We start from the raw sequence: 18040 nt of genomic DNA, 5'->3' as shown, positions 1-18040 counted from the left end.
TAAACTGCAGCCTGACATAAACAAGAGAAAATCTGCAGATGCTGGAAGTCTAAGCAACACACGCAAAATGCTGGAGGAACTCAGCAGGCCAGGCAGCATCTATGGAAAAGAGTACAGTTAACATTTCAGGCCGAGACCCTTCACCAGGACTGGAGAAAAACAAGATGAGTAGAGTTAAAAGGTGGGAGAAACACAAGGTGATTTGTGAAACGGGCAGGGGGAGGGGAAAATTAAACAGCTGAGAATTTGATTGGTGAAAGAGATACAGGGCTGGAGAAGTGGAAATCTGATAGAAGAGGACAGAAGGCTCTGGAAGAAAGAAAAGGGTAAGTAGATAAGGTGAGAGAGGGAAAGGAGATGGGGATCGATTTGTTGAACTTCCGGTAATAGACCACCCCTCTCACCATTCCCCATCCCCTTTTTTCTCTCTCTCTCTCATCTTCTTGCCTGCCCATCTCTGGTACTCCTCCCGCTTTTTTGTCTTTTTTTTCAAATGTGATTCAAGATATTGATATAAACTTTTAAAAAAAAATTACTTAATTGATTAAATTATTTACCATTTTGGGTATGTCTATTCATTTCTAGCCCATGTTGTCTTGAAGGTGTCTGTATAGATCTCTGGCTGTCTCTGGCTGCCTCCACAGTACATCAACTTACCTTCGAAAAAGAAGAGGTTGTTTGGCAATTTGATTATTCAAAAACCTGTCAAACCTTGTTCTGTACTCATCTGAGAAGCCCTATGTACACACCCTTTTCATTGTTAAGAGAATGAACATTTTTTTGATGTTTCTTTCAACATCAAGGTTTGGAAGAGTTCAACAATGCTTAACTAGTTGCAAGATTTAGAAAATTGAGCTTATAACCTTTCGTGTGGTTAACATCATTTCCCAAATTTCCAAAAGTTACCTGCTATGTGAGAAACCAGAATGCCAATGCTATTATAACAACCCATTGCCATCATGATTTCTAATTATTTATCTCTTACCTCATATCAATCTTGAAGCATTGCTACTTTAATAAATGGTACACCACCCATTTGTAACTCAGTTGAAAGCACTATTAGCTGTGGGTCAAAAGTTGTTTCATGCCTCAGCTAGAAGTAAAAAAAAGAAGTTGTCATTATGCCAAATGTACACATTGAATAACATCTGCACGTCATAATCTGTTTCCATAGTTTCAATGACTTCCGCTGATGCGGAGAGAACAACACGCAGCCACAGTCAGCAATGCTCAGAGTATTTTGGTTATCACAATTGGCTAAATAATGGAAATTGAGTTATTTCTGAATCCTTGGCTCTTCACGGGAATGCTTCAGAGTAGATCTACAAGGAATGGCACGGTACTCCTGGCAACGTAATGGAGACAATTACCAAGATGCTCAAGTTTTCTTCTGATGCCTGACAAATCTCAATAAAACTGAGTATCCTATTTCCTTAAGTAGAAGCTTCAATGGTCTTTACCTTTATGAGCAAGACCTTGAGGTCACTGAGACTTGGCTTGAGATGTGGCTAATTACAATTTCCAATAAGAGAGAGTCTAATCACTTTTCTTTGATATTGAGTGGCATTACCATTACCTATTTATTATCAGCAAGAATTAACCTCCACCAGATATTTAACTTCTTCTCTTCCTTTCTCCTTTCTAGAATTTACTATTTAAATCCCAATAGAAGACATCATGGTTCCCTTTCATAATTTGATATTCACCCGATCTTCACCTTTTTTCATTTCCCTTGTGCTATCACATTTTTTAATCTCAAGCACTAATTCAAACTGTTAGCTATTTGATAACTGTTTATATTGTTGCTCCATTCACATATTGTGGCCAACAATATGCAAAATGCAGGTGGATGTTGTTACCATGTATATTTTTTTTCATTTTGTGCATTATTAAAGCAAATAGTTAATCAGGTGTGTTTGGAAAAGATTTTTCATTTATATTTTGTCTTTATTGGAGACGAGGGCAAAAACCTTCCATTCTTGGCACAATCTATGATTCCAATACAAATGCCTCAGTATTTCTGATATTTTGAGAAGTTTTTCTTTCCCTGACTTAGATGAAAAGAATTTTCACAAGTATTGTTTTCTTAAATTTTATTTGAAAGATGGAGCAGGTTTCCTGGCCATAATCCAGCACCTATACCACAACTGACCCAGATGTCTGCCAGAAGTTCAGGTTTTTAGCTCTGGAAATAGGTGCACCAGTGATGACAATGTCCGTCTAGCTGCCCCCATGATGCTCCAGGAGACTCGTCATGGAGTCCAAGGGGACAGCACAGACTTTCACAGGTTCCACAATTGTCAAGTTGAGACAACCGCTTTTTGACTTTGCAGTGGATTGAGTCTGGCACAAATACAAGAATTCTCATTCAAATGAATTTAAGGAACTCATAAAAAGTTAAGTACTTTTGTTATTATTACAGAAAATGCTGGAATCATTCAGCAGTTCTGGCATCAACTGTGGAAAGAGAAACAGAGTTAATGTTTCATTTCAAAGACCTTTCAGCAGGACTAAGAAAGAGAAAACAAGTTATTTTTAATTTGCAGAGTAGTTGGGGGAGAGATGGATAAGACAAAGGGAAGATCTTTGATAGGGTGAGGTCAGTGTTGCTGTGGGGTCATACAATATTAATGGGAAGTGTGTGAGAAAAAAATGAACACAAACTATGCAATAGGGCAGTTGGAGAGTATGAATACAGACAAAGGAATGTGAAATTGTTCAATATTTACTGTAGATCTGCAGTATGTATTCAGTTCAGTCTCTGCTAGCAGGGATGAGGAAACTGAGCCAATATCACAAATGGATAACTTGCTGATACAGACAGAAGGAGTGTGTTCCCTAAAATTGTAAATATAATACTGAGTCTATATCGCTGTAACGTGCACAGAGAGAAGACGAGGTGCTGTTCCTAATTGTTATAGAACTGCAGAAGGCTGCAGACAGATACATCAGAGTAGGATAGAGAAGTGTAAGTGGCAAACAACAGGAAACTCAAGATTGCCCATGCATACGGGATGTACGGGCCTTACAAGGTGGTCGCTCATTCTGCATCTGGTTTTGCCAATGTAGAGAAGGTGAATCACTATTTCACTTGGTGGAATTATTTTGGGTCCTCATTTATCCCTTCGGTCACATGATATCAGGATATTCCATTCATCCACCTTCCTCCATCATCTCTGTACCTTAAAACTAAATGATTTCCTCTCTTTTACATTTGACAAAGTCTTTTGACTTGAAACATCAAGTCTGTTTCTCTTTCCACAGATGCTACTTGACCTTTTTTAAAACATTTTCATTACTTACTGTTTAGTTGAATTATTTTCCATGCTTTTATTTGATTTTTATGGTAGCTATGTTTTATTATTTTTAATATGAAACAACATTTAATATTTTATTAGCTTAACAAAATTTTTATTTTATTTTTACTTGTTCCAAGTGTTTTTGTTCACAAACATCAATGGTCCCAATCGCACTGATAACTTTGAATTGTGAATCCTACGGCAGAGATTTAGTCATGTAATTTGGCCCAGCTTTATAGCAGAAAGAAATCTCTATCTCTCTGTTTATCACAAAGAAGATTTTTAACCACTGTATTTATTCATTATCTATTTTTATCAAATAATGTTAAACTTACTGAAATTCACTTTAAGTATTCATAATTTTTTGCATCTACTGGGGTATAATTTTTGGAAAAATGAGACAGAATCACATTTTAAAGCTTTCAAAATGTGCCTTTCATTGCCTTTATATCCAAAAGTAGTAGCTAAATTTTTAAAGCTTGCATTCCTGTTCTGATGTAGATATAACCAATTCTGTGGGACTTCATTCCATACAGTCAGTAAAGTACTGTTGAAGTTCTTCGTCTTCTGTACTACTTACAACTTCTGTATTATTTAGATCTTCAGCACTGTGCCAAAGAAAACATTGGCAAGAGAAAACTCCAAGTCAGTATAGCAAATTTGTTAATCCTGTGCAAATATTGGCAAAAACAATTAGTGAAGCTCTTTTGCAAATGGTATTATGAGACCACCATTGCACAGAAATTTTATAGCAGATTAGTTCTAAATAAGGTAACTTAAAAAGTGCTCTAATCTATTAAATTACTGCAGATACAAAGTATTACTAACAATAAGAATTACTAATACTCAGCACTATTAATGGAATAAATTGCCCTGAGGTGCAATATAGTGACATTATCAAAATAAAGCTATACCAAGCCTCATTAGAACAAATGACAATGAGCTTGGTTAGAGTACAGCCATTGAAAGGCATCTTAAAGGACGAGTGAACAGTAATACGGAGTTGTATAGACTTCTGTGGTATTGATTGTGTTCTAATTCATTCTGTGTTTCATCTAAATACATAATTTGTTACTTGGTTTATCTTTTTTTATACCTTTTTTAACTATTTCCATGAAACTGTGGCTAATTGGGCAGCTGCTTAATTGGGCCAAAATCTACTGGTCCTGATGTGTCCCAATTAATTGTAATCCACTGTATGGTGACATATATGTACACTGATAATAAATTTACTTTGATTTGACATTACACTTTTCCAATTTATATACTGTATCTGGAAAAAAACTTTTGGTATCCTCTTTTATATTGTTGGCTAGCTTACCTTCATATTTTACCTTTTCTATCCTTATTGCCATTTTGGTTGCCTTTTGTTGGTTTATAAAAGCTACTTAACATTTTTTTTGCTACACCATATGCGCTCTGTTTTGCTTTTATGCTGTCTTTGACTTCTCTAATCAACCTCATCCTCCCTTTAGGATGCTGCTTCTTCTTTGGGATGAACCAATACTGGGTTTTTCAAATTACTTCCAGAAACTACAACCATTGCTGCTTTACCATCATCCCTGCTAGTGTACCCTTCCAATCAACTTAGCCAGCTCCCCTCTCATGCCTCTGTAGCTCCCTTTACTCCACAGTAATACTGATGTATCTGATTCTAACTTCTCCTTCTTAAACTGCAGGGTGAATTCTATCATCTTATGATCACTGCTTCCTAAAGGTTTCTTTACCTTAAGTTCCCTCATCAAGTCTTGTTCATTACACAGCACCGAATCCAGAATTGCCTTTTCCCTCGTGGGCTCAACGACAAGCTGCTCTAAAAAAGTCACCTTTTAGGCATTCTACAAATTCTTTTTCTTGGGATCCAGCACCAACCTGATCTTCTCAATCTATCTGCATTTGAAGTCCCCCATGATGAACATAACATTGCCCTTTTTGCATGCCTTTTCTATCTCACGTTTAATTTGTTCCCCACATACTTCATACTTTATTGTCGCCAAACAATTGGTACTAGAATGTACAATCATCACAGCGATATTTGATTCTGCGCTTCACACTCCCTGGATTACAAATATTAAATAGTAAAGATATTAAAAATAGTTAAAATTAGTAAATATTAAAAACTTAAATTATAAATCATAAATAGAAAATAGAAAAATGGGAAGTAAGGTAGTGCAAAAAAACCGAGAGGCAGGTCCGGATATTTGGAGGGTACGGCCCAGATCTGGGTCAGGATCCATTCAGCAGTCTTATCACAGTTGGAAAGAAGCTGTTCCCAGATCTGGCCGTACGAGTCTTCAAGCTCCTGAACCTTCTCCCAGAGCGAAGAGGAACAAAAAGTCTGTTGGCTGGGGGGGGTGATGTCCTTGATTATCCTGGCAGCACTGCTCCGACAGCTTGCAGTGTAAAGTGAGTCCACGGACGAAAGATTGGTTTGTGTGATGTGCTGCGCTGTGTTCACGATCTTCTGCAGCTTCTTTCGATCTTGGACAGGACAACTTCCATAGCAGGTTGTGATGCACCCTACAAGAATGCTTTCTACAGTGCATCTATAAAAATTAGTGAGGGTTTTACAGGACAGGCCAAATTTCTTTAGTTTTCTCGGGAAGTAAAGGCGCTGTTGGGCCTTCTTGGCAGTGAACTCTGCTTGGTTGGACCAAGTCAGGTCACTTGTGATATTGACCCCAAGGAACTCAAAGCTTTTGACCTGTTCCACTTGCGCACCACTGATGTAAATTGGGTCGTGCGGTCCGCTACTCTTTCTGAAGTCAACAACCAATTCCTTCGTCTTGCTGACGTTGAGGGATAGGTTATTGTCTTCGCACCATGTCACCAGGTTCTTAATTCTCTCTCTGTACTCAAACTCATCATTACCCGAGATACGGCCTACATCCTGGCTACTGTTTGGAGGCATATATATCCATAAGACCATAAGACAAAGGAGCAGAAGTAGGCCATTCAGCCAGTCGAGTCTGCTCCGCCATTTTATCATGAGCTGATCCATTTCACCTATTTAGTTGCACTGCCCCGCCTTCTCACCATAACCTTTGATGCCCTGGCTACTCAGATACCTATCAATCTCTGCCTTAAATACGCCCAATGACTTGGCCTCCACTGCTGCCCATGGCAACAAATTCCATAGATTCACCACCCTCTTGACTAAAAAAATTTCTTCGCATTTCTGTTCTGAAAGGGCGCCCTTCAATCCTGAAGTCATGCCCTCTCGTACTAGACTCCCCCATCATGGGAAACAACTTTGCCACATCCACTCTGTCCATGCCTTTTAACATTCGAAATGTTTCTATGAGGTCTCCCCTCATTCTTCTAAACTCCAAGGAATACAGTCCAAGAGCGGACAAACGTTCCTCATTCCCATCAGGGCCTTTTTACACTTGTGGTGTTTTAACTCTATCCACAATGATTCTACATCTTCTGTTTCTATGTCACTTCTAATGATTTGATTTCATTTTTTAGCAACAAAGCCACCCTACCTGTGGTAAACCATGTATATATGTTATAACTCGGTTACCTGTCTGGACACACCCCTCTGCTGACTGCCCCTTTGGCTCCTCCCACAGAGTCCTGTATAAAGGTGTTCGCCTTGCCCCTCCCCCTCAGTCCGGGGGCAGACACTCACTGTGGAGGTCGTATTGTACAGCGAATAAAAGCCTTTCAGTATTTTACCAAACCTCAGTCTTTTGGAGTAATTGAAGGTGCTTCACTACCCCCTTGGCCCATCTGCATGTACTTTCCATATGTTTTGTATCCTTGGATAATAAGCTCCCAGCTGTGATCTTTTTTCAGCCACACTCTGTGATGTCCATAATATCATACTTGCCAATGTCCAACTGTGCTACAAGATCATCTGCCTCATTTTGTTTTCTGCAAGCTTTCAAATATAACACCTTCAGTCCTGTATTCACCACCCTTCTTTTTAATTTTGTCCCCATGTTGTTGAAATCAAATTCTTATCTCTTTCTAAACTTACTGTCTTATTCTTTATTCTGAAGACCATAGAGGAATTTGTAAACAAACAGAATTTTCAAGTCAGGCTATTGCTGGATTGGGAAGGAATGCAGGTAAACAAGATCAAGGTGAAATGACAGTTGGCCTTAACAGGAAGAAACTTAACTGTATGCAACAATCATATTGCTTTTCTGTGACTGCAATATTATTCAGAGTACAATACAAGCACTTTAATTATTCACTTTGAAAATACCTAACCAAACATGCAAACTTACAAAACTCCCATCAGAGTTCAGAGAGATCTGATTTCAGTAGAAAGCTTTTGTAAAATGATAGCTGTGTGCTGTGTCCTTGCGGTAATGCAATCCTTCACCAAAGGACTCTGGTTACGTGCCCAAAGAGTCAGGAAATAAGGAATAATTGGACTTTGTGCTGATTATCCACAGAACAGAATAGTAACTCTTAATTGGTAGAAATCTGTTTTACACAGTAAAAAAAGATAGCAGAGGCATATTCCACTCAGATAGTTTACCACAAAGCAATACTGTATCATATTATGTTAGAACTCACAGTCAAGGACTAACTAAAATTAACATTAGCAAACTAATTTAAAAATGACACTCAACCCCAAGAATAGATCATTTACATCTCAATGTTTCAGAGAAAAATAGTATAGTAATGGTAAATAGAAAAATGATTTATTTATGTTCTTTTCAGTGCTTTCTCAATTGGGGCACCATGGTAGCATAGTAGTTAGCACAATGCTATTACAGTTCATGGCATCGGAGTTTCGAATTCAATTCCAACGTCCTTTGAGAAAGTTTGTACATTCTTCCCCGAGCACGTGAGTTTCCTTTTGGTGCTCCGATTTCCTCCCACAGTCCAAAGGCGTTGGGGTTAGTAGGTTACTTGGTCATTGTAAAACGTCCTGTGATTAGGCTGGGGTTAAATTGTGGGTTGCTGTGCAACGCGGCTCATTGGACTGCAAGGGCCTGTTCCATGCTGTACCCCCAAATAAGTAAAATGGATTCAGGAATTGATCCTTCAGGTTGGAAAATTGAAGATGTAACCCTCACCAAAGTGAGGGAAACCAGGGAATTGTAGGTCAATTAGTACTACAATTACTTGTCTATGGTTGGGAATGGAGGGATTAAACTGGCTGAAATTTTCACCCAATCAGAAATAAATAACATAGATTTGTAAATGGTAAGCTTTGCCATAACAAACCTAACTGATTTTTACTAGAATATAACAACCAGAATAATATCCATTGATGTTACTTTAATGGAGTCACAAAAATCATATGTTAACATTTATATTAAGATTTGTAGGATGCAATCTCATCAAAAGTACTGTTTGAAGGCAGTCCACACAGTCCACTATCTGTACTGGGTGTCTGCACTGATTTTGTTCATTTACAGTCAATCAAACGAACACGTCAGTGTACCCTGAATGAATTTCTCTCTCGATAGCTATTAGGAACAAATACACAGTTTTAGAATACTGTAGTAGTCATAGAGTCATAGCAAAGTATAGCACAGATATACTTTGGCCCATCTAGTCCATGCCAAAACCATTTAATCTGCCTACTCCCAATTACCTGCACCAGGACCAGAGCCCTCCATATCCCTACTATCCTTGTACCTATCCAAACTTCTCTTTAACATTGAAATCGAGATCGCGTGGGCCACTTATGCTGGCAGTTTATGCCACTCTCTCACACCCCTCTGAGTGAAGATGTTTCCCCTCAAGTTCCCCTTAAACTTCTCACCTTTCACCCTTAACCCTTGACCTCTGGTTGTAGTCCCACCCAGGCTCAGTGGAAAATCCTGCTCCCATTTACCCCATCTTTACCCCTGATAATTTTGTATTCTTCTATCAAATATCCTCTCATTTTTCTATGTTCTAAGGAATATAGTCCTAATTTATTCAATCTTTCCTTATAAATCAGATCCTCCAGACCCAGCAACATCCTTGTAAATTTTCTCTGCACTTTTGATGGTGTTCTAATTTATTTTGTATTTCAGTTAAATACATGGTTTGTTACTCAGTTAAATGGTATTTTGTCTTTTTTTTATACCTTTTTCACTATTTCCATGAAACTTTGGCTAATTGGGGCAGACGCTTAATTGGGCCAAAATGCACTGGTCCTGATATGTCCCCATTAACTGTAATAACTCTTTCAGAAAGCCTTAATTTGAAATCATATTTGTTTTCCTTTATTGTCAAATGAAGAATCGGCGGGCTGGTGGCGCAATGGCATCAGTGCTGGACTCCGGAGCGAAGGCTCCCGAGTTCAAATCCAAGTCGGCCACCCCCCGAGCACGCTTTCCATCCGTGCCGGGTTGAGCGTCGAACTAGCCACTCGGCCTCGTGAAAATAAAGAAGGGTTGAGTCAGGAACATTCATATCGTGACCCGGTTAATCCGAAAGGAGACCAATCCTGACACCACACGCCAGACAAGAATGGCTGACTGTCTGGTGCGACACGCTAAAATTTTTTTAAAATGAAGAATCAGATTTTGCTCCAACAGTGGATTTGCAAATTGATTAGATAAAATTAGATTTGTTTTAAGTCATAATATTTGTCATTTTGATAATCAGTAAAACCAGAATATGGAGAATGAAACTTTACAAATATTTCAGGATGGTGCAGGTACACACTTTACCCACCTAGGCATATTATAGACAAATGAAGGCAACATAAAACATTACTTTTACTACCAGAGCACAGCCAAAACTTACTGCCCTCAGAAACATATCATGAAATTTATTATTGCCAGCAGTTTTTTGCGAAATATTATAACTCTTCATTATGTTCTTTGCTCTTATACGCTTTAAATGTGCCAGCTTCTGACACAAAATAAGAGTTTTGAAAGCGGTACTGTGCATCTGTTTTTTTTAAACAAAGATAACCTTTGGACTCTTATTTTTTTCCTCAACAGGGCAGTGACAGTGATTGTGAAGTCGATCAGAACAGACCTAAGACACATTCTTTTGTTAATCACTACATAAGTGATCCGACATATTACAATTCATGGAGACGGCAGCAGAAAGGCATCTCAAGAATTCAAGCCTACAGTTACACAGAGAGTGAATCAGGTGATCCAGCTCATAGCCACCAATCTGCTGCTAATTCAACCAACAACATCCATGTTCCTCAACAAGGCAGCCTGTACCGAGTTAAGAGAAGTCTTACACCCACTCCCCAGCATCATTCCAACAGTAGCAGCCAGCCAGGTACCCTGTATCGACCTGCCAGCAGCCTTGCTCCAGGATCTAGAACACCACTAGCAGGATTTTCTTCTTTTGTTTAAATAACGCAAGAAGAAGTTGTTTGTTAGTTTTGAAGAGTTATTGTGTGGAAGACAATCAGTAGTATGCTGTTTGCAGCCTTGCACAGATTTTATTTGGAGATGTACAACACAACTGAATGGAAATGAACCTTTACAAGAGGATCCAGGGAAACGTTCCTGCCATGGCTAACGGAGAAAGAGCTCTTAAACATTTGCAAACTAAGTGGAGGGTCAGACAGCCACCCACAGAACTAGTCATTCTACCTAATGGGCTTAGATTCTGTTTGGTTGAAAAGTATATGAGTCCCATGTATGATTATACATGTGAGAGATAAATATAATCTGATGTTATAGTAGCCAATTGCCAAGTCAAAAAATCTAGTGGCTATTGTTAATTTCAGTGTGCCCATTTTATATAAAACTGATTGAATTTAGTTGCATTCTTGGCTATGCAACTATTCTGATTGGCGAGTTTTTAACTTCATTACTGCTGCATGACTGCTACGGTGTGAGTCCCCAATTAGCTAGTTATCTGCGCTTTCTAATATTGTAGTGTTAATAATTTTGTCATTTCTTTTAAAATATTTTCTTTGAACAAATCTTCAGATTCATATCTGAAGATACGGAAGTATGTCTGCCTTTTCTTTGTCTGTTGACTTGTGGTTGTAATTCACGAAGACAAGAAATGTTTGCATGAATCACAAGACATTATTGGCCATGTGTTCGTAAAGTTAGTTACTGTGTTTTTTTTTAATAGAGTTACAAAATGCAGAAAGTATTCCCTCAAAAATAAAGCAAGACATCTGTCCTTAGGTTTAAAAGCGAGATATCTATGAAATATCCTATCTGTAGAAGCTCATGGGTGAAGGTTGTCAGTAGATTTTCTTCCACAATAATAACTGCTATCAGGATAAGGTATTTATTCATTCCAATAGCATAAGTCACAAATGTTTACTGTTTGCTAGTTGGGAAATGGTTGCATATACTATTAAATTCAATCTAGTTTACAACAGATCTCTCATATTATATTATTAAAATTCAAAAGTAGTTTAGGCACATTTCGTTAAATCCTGTCATCAGTCTCATGAAAAGCCCACTTATGTGTAAGGAGTCATAATAATTTTGCTATTCCTCTTAATTTCTTCTGCATAGTTATTTTGCTGTGATGTAAAGAATAACAATGCCATATAGGGCTACTATACAAACTTTAAAGAAAGGTAAAGTCACAGAATATATGTAGGGATATTGAATTGCCAAAAAGAACAATGGTGGTCGAGCTGTAAGCAGCCAAATAGCAGTGATGTGGGTCATTCTTCCAAACATAGTTCCTGTAATTGTAGAAGCCATTGGCAGTGGCCATTTTGCTTTTCCAGCAGTTCTTAGCAACTTCAATCCAAAGCAATTCATTCAGCAGGAGAAAGACATTTGAATTCCCAGGGTACAAAAAATTTATAAGCCACTTATACTGAACTTTTAAAAATTGGATGTAATGTGGCCATGTTAAATTCTGCCCTTTCGCTCATCATTTTTTTAAAAAAATGTATTTTATTTTCTCATTTTCCCACTTCACAGGCTTTTGTGAAAAACACTATATTGCAGCTCAGAATGACCATATTGGCTAGCTTGCATAGTACTTATTTTGTAAGCAAGATTGATGTCACAGAAGCAACTAATCACTTCCAAATCCAAACTGAAGTTGATTTGTATTAACAGAGGAATATATATTATCATTAAATACCAAGAGAATATTCTCTTGCATGGTATTTTGTGACCTGAGGGTGAGTTGCAGTCCTCAGGTCAGAACATAGTCATTTGTATCAAATTGATGTTTATTATTAAAGAACTACAGGAAAACAGATTGATGGTTTTAATATACTCATATTGGAAAACTTTTTGATGTGATCCTAGTGCAAAGTGATTTTCCTTCCTTCTGAAACCAAATCAATAAAACAGAAATATAACACATTCTGTACAACTGAATCGCAGTTCATCTTACTGCAAAATTCAAAGATATTTCCTGTTCCTGTTCCGGTTTGCAATACTTCATTATGGAATAAAGATACCAGGCATGGAACTGATATTGGCGATCACCTCTCTATTGTGAAAAACTACCATTTATCCCCAAACTGAATTAATAATCCTTATACCACCATGCATCACTCAAAGTCAGTACTAAAGCCGATCATTTTACAGAACTGTCTGAAGTGTATCATCACAGTGGAGATGCCAGACTGAAGCTATAGGGAGAGGAATGGCTCGCATTTTTAAACATGCCAAGTTCCTTCGTGGTCATTAAAATACTTTCCAAGTATAGTTACTGTGGATATGTAGAAAATTTGGCAGTCAATTTACACATGCAAATTACTCCAAACAAAAGCTCTGTGATAACGACGGATAATCTATTTTAGTAATGTCGACTAAAGTATAATTACAGACCAGGCCATGCATTGTTTTAGCATCATCGATTTAATGTTTTTACCGAAGTATGGTAACATCAGCAATTCAGCAATTCCTCAGTGCATTGGAGCCTTTGCATTAGTTTGTATATGGAGTTGGACACGAACCTGTAGCTTTCAAACTTAATGTTAATATATGAGCCAAGGCTGAAAATAATGTAAAAATAAATGTCTTTTAGTCCACAAGACACAAGGACAGAAGTAGGCTATTCAGCTCATCAGGTCTGCTCTGCCATTCCATTATGGCTGATTTATTTTCCTTCTCAATCATCTTTTTCTGCCTTCTCCCTGTAGTCTTTGATGGCCTTACTAATCAAGAAACTATCAAGCTCCACTTTAAATATACCCAACGAGTTGCCTTCCACAGCCATCTCTGGCAATGAGTTCCACAGACTCACCACCTTCTAGCTAAAGAAATTTCTCCTCTTCTCTGTTCTAAAGGGACATCCTCATATTCTGAGGCTGTGCCCTCTAGTCCCAAATTCCCCCATGATTGGAAACATCCACTGCATGTCTATTCTATTCAGGCCCTTCAATATTCAGTAGGTTTCAATGAGATACCCCCTCATTCTTCTAAACTCCAGTGAGTACAGGCCCAGATCAAACCATAGGCTCTTGCTTAGCAGTCTCATGTGCAGCACTTTTTCAAAGGCCGTCTGAAAATCCAAGTACACAACATCCACTGATTTTCTTTTGTCTATCCTGCCTGTTAATTGTCTCAAAGAATTCCAACAGATTTTCATTGCTGGGATCATTCTCACGAACTTCCCCCTGAACCTCTTCAATGCCACACATTCTTTCAATATGGGGCTCAAAACAGCTCACAAAACCTAAATACGGTCTGACCAATGTACTTCGGTAGAAGAAATGAAAACGTTGACGGTTTCTAAATGGAGAGAAAATACTAAACACTGAGGTGCAAAGGAACTTGGGAGTCCTTGTGCAGGATTCGCTAATGGTTAATTTGCTGGTTAAATCTGGTGAGGAAGGCAAATGCAATGTTAGCATTCATTTCAAGAGGACTAGAATATAGAAGCAAGGATGTAATGTTGAGACTTCATAAAGCACTGGTGAGGCCTCACTTGGAGTATTGTGAGCAGTTTTGGGCCCCTTAGAAGCGGTTGAATGGCTTATGAAGAGGGTTTGTTCACTCTAGTCCTGTATTCACTGGAATTCAGGAGAATGAAGAGTGATCTCATTGAAAGCTCTCAAATGGTAAAGTGGATGTGGAGAGGATGTTTCCTATGGTGGAAGAGTCCAAGACCAGAGGACACAGCCTCCGAATAGAGGGGCGTCCATTTAGAACGGCGATGAGGAGGAATTTCTTTAGCCAGAGAGTGGTGAATCTGTGGAATTTGTTGCCACAGGCAGCTATGGAGGCCAAGTCTTTATGTATATTTAAGGCAGAGGTTTATAGATCCGTGATTGGTCGGGGCATGAAGGGATATGGGAAGAAGGCAGGAGGATGGCATAGAGGAAAATTGGATCAGCCATAATGAAATGGCAGAGCAGACTCGATCGGCCAAATGACCTAATTCGGCTCCGATGTTTTATGGTCTTGTAAAGCCTTAGCATTACATTCTTTTTTTATTATTATATTCATATCCTCTTGAAATGAATGCTAACATTGTGTTTGCCTTCCTTTTCACTGACTCAACCTGAAAGTTAACCCTTAAAGCAGGGGTTCCACAGACGCCTTGGTTAATGGTAGGTGGCCACTGCATAATAAAGGTCGGGAATTCCTGCTTTAGAGAATCCTGCACTGGGATTCCCAAGGCCCTTTGCACCTCCAATTTCTGAATATGTTGCCTGTGATGAAAATAGTCTTTTTCTTTATTCCTTCTACCAAAGTGTATGGCCATACACTTTCCTAAACTGTATATCATCTGCAGCTTCTTTGCCCATTCTGCTAATCTGTCCAAGACCTTCTGTGGACTCCCTGTTTCATCAACACTGCTATTCCTTCACCTAGTTTGTATTGTCTGCAAACTTGGCCACAAAGCCATCAATTCCATTATCCAGATCATTAACATATAACATGAAAAGAAGCAGTTCCAACACCAGCCCTTGGCGAACACCACTAGCCACTGGCAGCCAACCAGAAAAGGCCTTTTTTGTTTCCACTTTTGTCTCCTGTCGTTTGGGCAATCTTCCACCTGTGCTAGTATTTGTGGGACTTTGTTTAGCGCCTTGTCAAAGGCCTTCTGAAAATCCAAGTAAACTACAGCCACTGATTCTTCTTTGTCTATCCTGCCTGTTATTTTCTCAAAGAGATGTAATGAGATTTACAGGAAGGTGTTTCCTGCTTGGCATTGTTGCCTGCTGCACCTCCAACAGTGGCCTTAGGTCAGCTGCAGGGTCATCAGCCAGGGATCACCATTCATTGATGTTTCATTCGCTTAGCCCCGATACATCTCCCGGTGGCGGAGCAGTGACAGGGACTTCTCCCTGACACCCGCTGCAGCTTTCAATGGGGTTAGTTGGTCCCCCAATTTCAGCCAAAACATTGGTCGGGCAAGATTTCCCCTCGAGGGAACCATGCAGACTTAGTCATTTTTCATCATATGCAAGTACACAGAAACCTCATTCTTAATAATTAATGGAGATGATAAACCTCTGAATAACTGCTGATACTAAATAAGACTTTACAAAACCAAAAGTTATGTGGCCTCAGGATAAATTAAAATAGGGCTGCTGCCTTACAGCTACTGAAACCCAGGTGTGATTTTGACCTCTGATGCTGTCCCTGTGGATATAGCACATTCTCCCTATGATCATGTGGATTGCCTTCGGGTGCTCCAGCATTCTCTCACTGGCCAAAGATGTTGTTGGTAGATTATTTAGTTACTGTAAATTTCCACTATCGAAGTTAGGCAGCAGAAGAATCGGAGGGAAGCAGTGCACTTCATGGGGATGTGAGGAAAAGTGGTATTAAAATAAATGGGTGCTTGATTATCAGCATAGCCTTCATCATTTTGTTTTAAATTCATGTTTCTTCAAAGATAATTAAAGATTATGAAAGAGTATGTTGTTAATTTTTAAATTTATTGCTGAAATTGTCGTGGTTTTGTGAGGATGCTATTTACATACAGAAAGGCAGATACATTTGTTACAATTTTAGGTGATCATCAGAAAAGTAATTTTAGGTAATGATTACATCTTAGTTACAAAAAGGTTGAGGACTATAGTGCAAAATGGAAACATAGAAATTAAGAGGTTGAAGTTAGATTTTCAAAACCTAATAGATGTGCATAGGAAAGATAGAGTGAGAGAAATAAGATTTTCTGCGGGTTTGAGATGCCAGAAAGACTGTGTAGAGCAGGAAGCTGAGGAGTGAGCCCGCAATTAGAAGCCTAGATTTTGCAGTCAGCAGCAAAGCTTCATTATTACCAAATGGTCACCCACTGCTATTTGAAACTAATAGTTCTTGGAGATCCAACTCAGCACAATATCCACTTCAGATTTGTGACCAATATGACTGAAGAATCCTCTCTTTTACTCACAGAATCCAAAACGAGGTAGGTATAAATTAGAACAGTTAACTTAATGTAAAGTCATGAATGTAAAATGAATTAGAAGTAAAGAAAGGTGGAATTGTCAGGAAAGGACAGATGTAAATAAGAGAGAGATAAATGAGGTACTGTATGGCTAAACAGTTACTGACACGCTCCTAAAGAACAGGGTAGTAGGTTAATTGGTCACATGGGTTCAATAGTGCCGTGCAGAGGGCCAGAAAGGCCTGCTACCATGCTGGATCTCAAAATAAATACAAGTTTTGAAGTACATGTAAGTTTTAGAAGTTAGAAATTCTATATTATGTACTCTTATATCAACTTATTGAAAAGTGGCACCATCAGTCATTAAAATCATTATCAATTTCAGAGTAAATCAAGAGGATGTGCCACAATGACAAGCGGCAGCCCACTAATCACCTGTCCCCTGATTCACCCTTCCTCCCTCTCCCCACCACCAAACCACCCCCAGCACTCAAAGCAGTATTCATAGAAAAGAATCACGTCACTTTTGGAGAAACTCCAAAGAAATAATGTTAAAGTTCAGATAGTAGTTACTAAAGGCTCGGATTGATATTGGGTTGTGTGACACAATTTGATTTACCAATTTGGATAAATACAGATATGTCCATTGCAGAGAAAGAAGGGCATTGGTGCTACTGCCTTTGTCTTATGTCCTTTCTAGTAATCTGCAAAAGCTGCACAAAGCAAGTGTTATTTGAATAAAATATTTTCGGTATTACTGAGTATCTAGGTGCACAGAAAGTAGATAGATAAATATTTGAAGAGTGCAATTTCAGTTTGAGATGTTAGGCAATGGAGCCGTACATATACTGGTCGATCTTACATTTCAAAAATTTACATACTTTGCATGTGAATTCCAGAGAGCCAAATCACCAAATGTTGCTTTTTAATGTGTGTGTTGTTAAATAAACAATAAATTATATGTAGGTCCTCCCCAGTTTTTAAACACATAGCATTTGCAGATCGGGGGGTGGGGGTTAGATGGGGATGGATTTGCCCTCTGTTATAGGGCTGGCAGGTAGCTTCTGCCAGGTGCGAACAAGGGATTTACATGACCCTTCTTTCCCCACCCCGCCAACCTTTCATGCCCTATCTCTCACCCCTATGCTGCACCATCTAGAGGCTGGGTAAAGCTGAGCAGAGGTAGGAATGCTCAACTGACCTTCTTGCTTACTCACTGAGTCAGTGAAGCCAGCTAGCGGCTGTTCTTCTCGAGCCTGCTCACACGCCCAACAAAGTCATTTATTTCTGCGAGCCTCTCCAACACACTGCTTCTGTTCATTTCCAACTTACAAACAGTGCAGGTTGTGAGCAGTACTCAGGATCTGAATCCTGTCGTAATCCCAGGGTCTGCCTGTATGGTCCATTTAGCTAATTATTTTCAAAACATATTACAAACTAAGGCAACACACACAAAATGCTGGAGGAACTCATCCATGGAAAAGAGTAAACAGTTAACGTTTCAGGCTGAGAGCCTTCTTCAGGACAAA

The 18040-nt window shown here is 38.8% G+C and overlaps 1 protein-coding gene across 1 annotated transcript in view; it reads left to right on the top strand.

Moving 5' to 3' along the window:
• Positions 1–17422, top strand: part of LOC134360278 (protein sidekick-2-like) — a 983228-nt gene extending 965806 nt beyond the window's left edge. The window contains exon 45 of the mRNA XM_063074455.1: positions 10208–17422. Coding sequence (XP_062930525.1) covers positions 10208–10579 — 372 coding nt within the window. The 3' untranslated portion in view covers positions 10580–17422. The remainder of the gene's footprint in view (positions 1–10207) is intronic.
• Positions 17423–18040: the final 618 nt, after the last annotated feature.

This window comes from Mobula hypostoma, chromosome 22, assembly GCF_963921235.1.
Source record: "Mobula hypostoma chromosome 22, sMobHyp1.1, whole genome shotgun sequence".
NCBI lineage: Eukaryota > Metazoa > Chordata > Chondrichthyes > Myliobatiformes > Myliobatidae > Mobula > Mobula hypostoma.
This window is presented reverse-complemented; position numbering and strand designations above follow the sequence as displayed.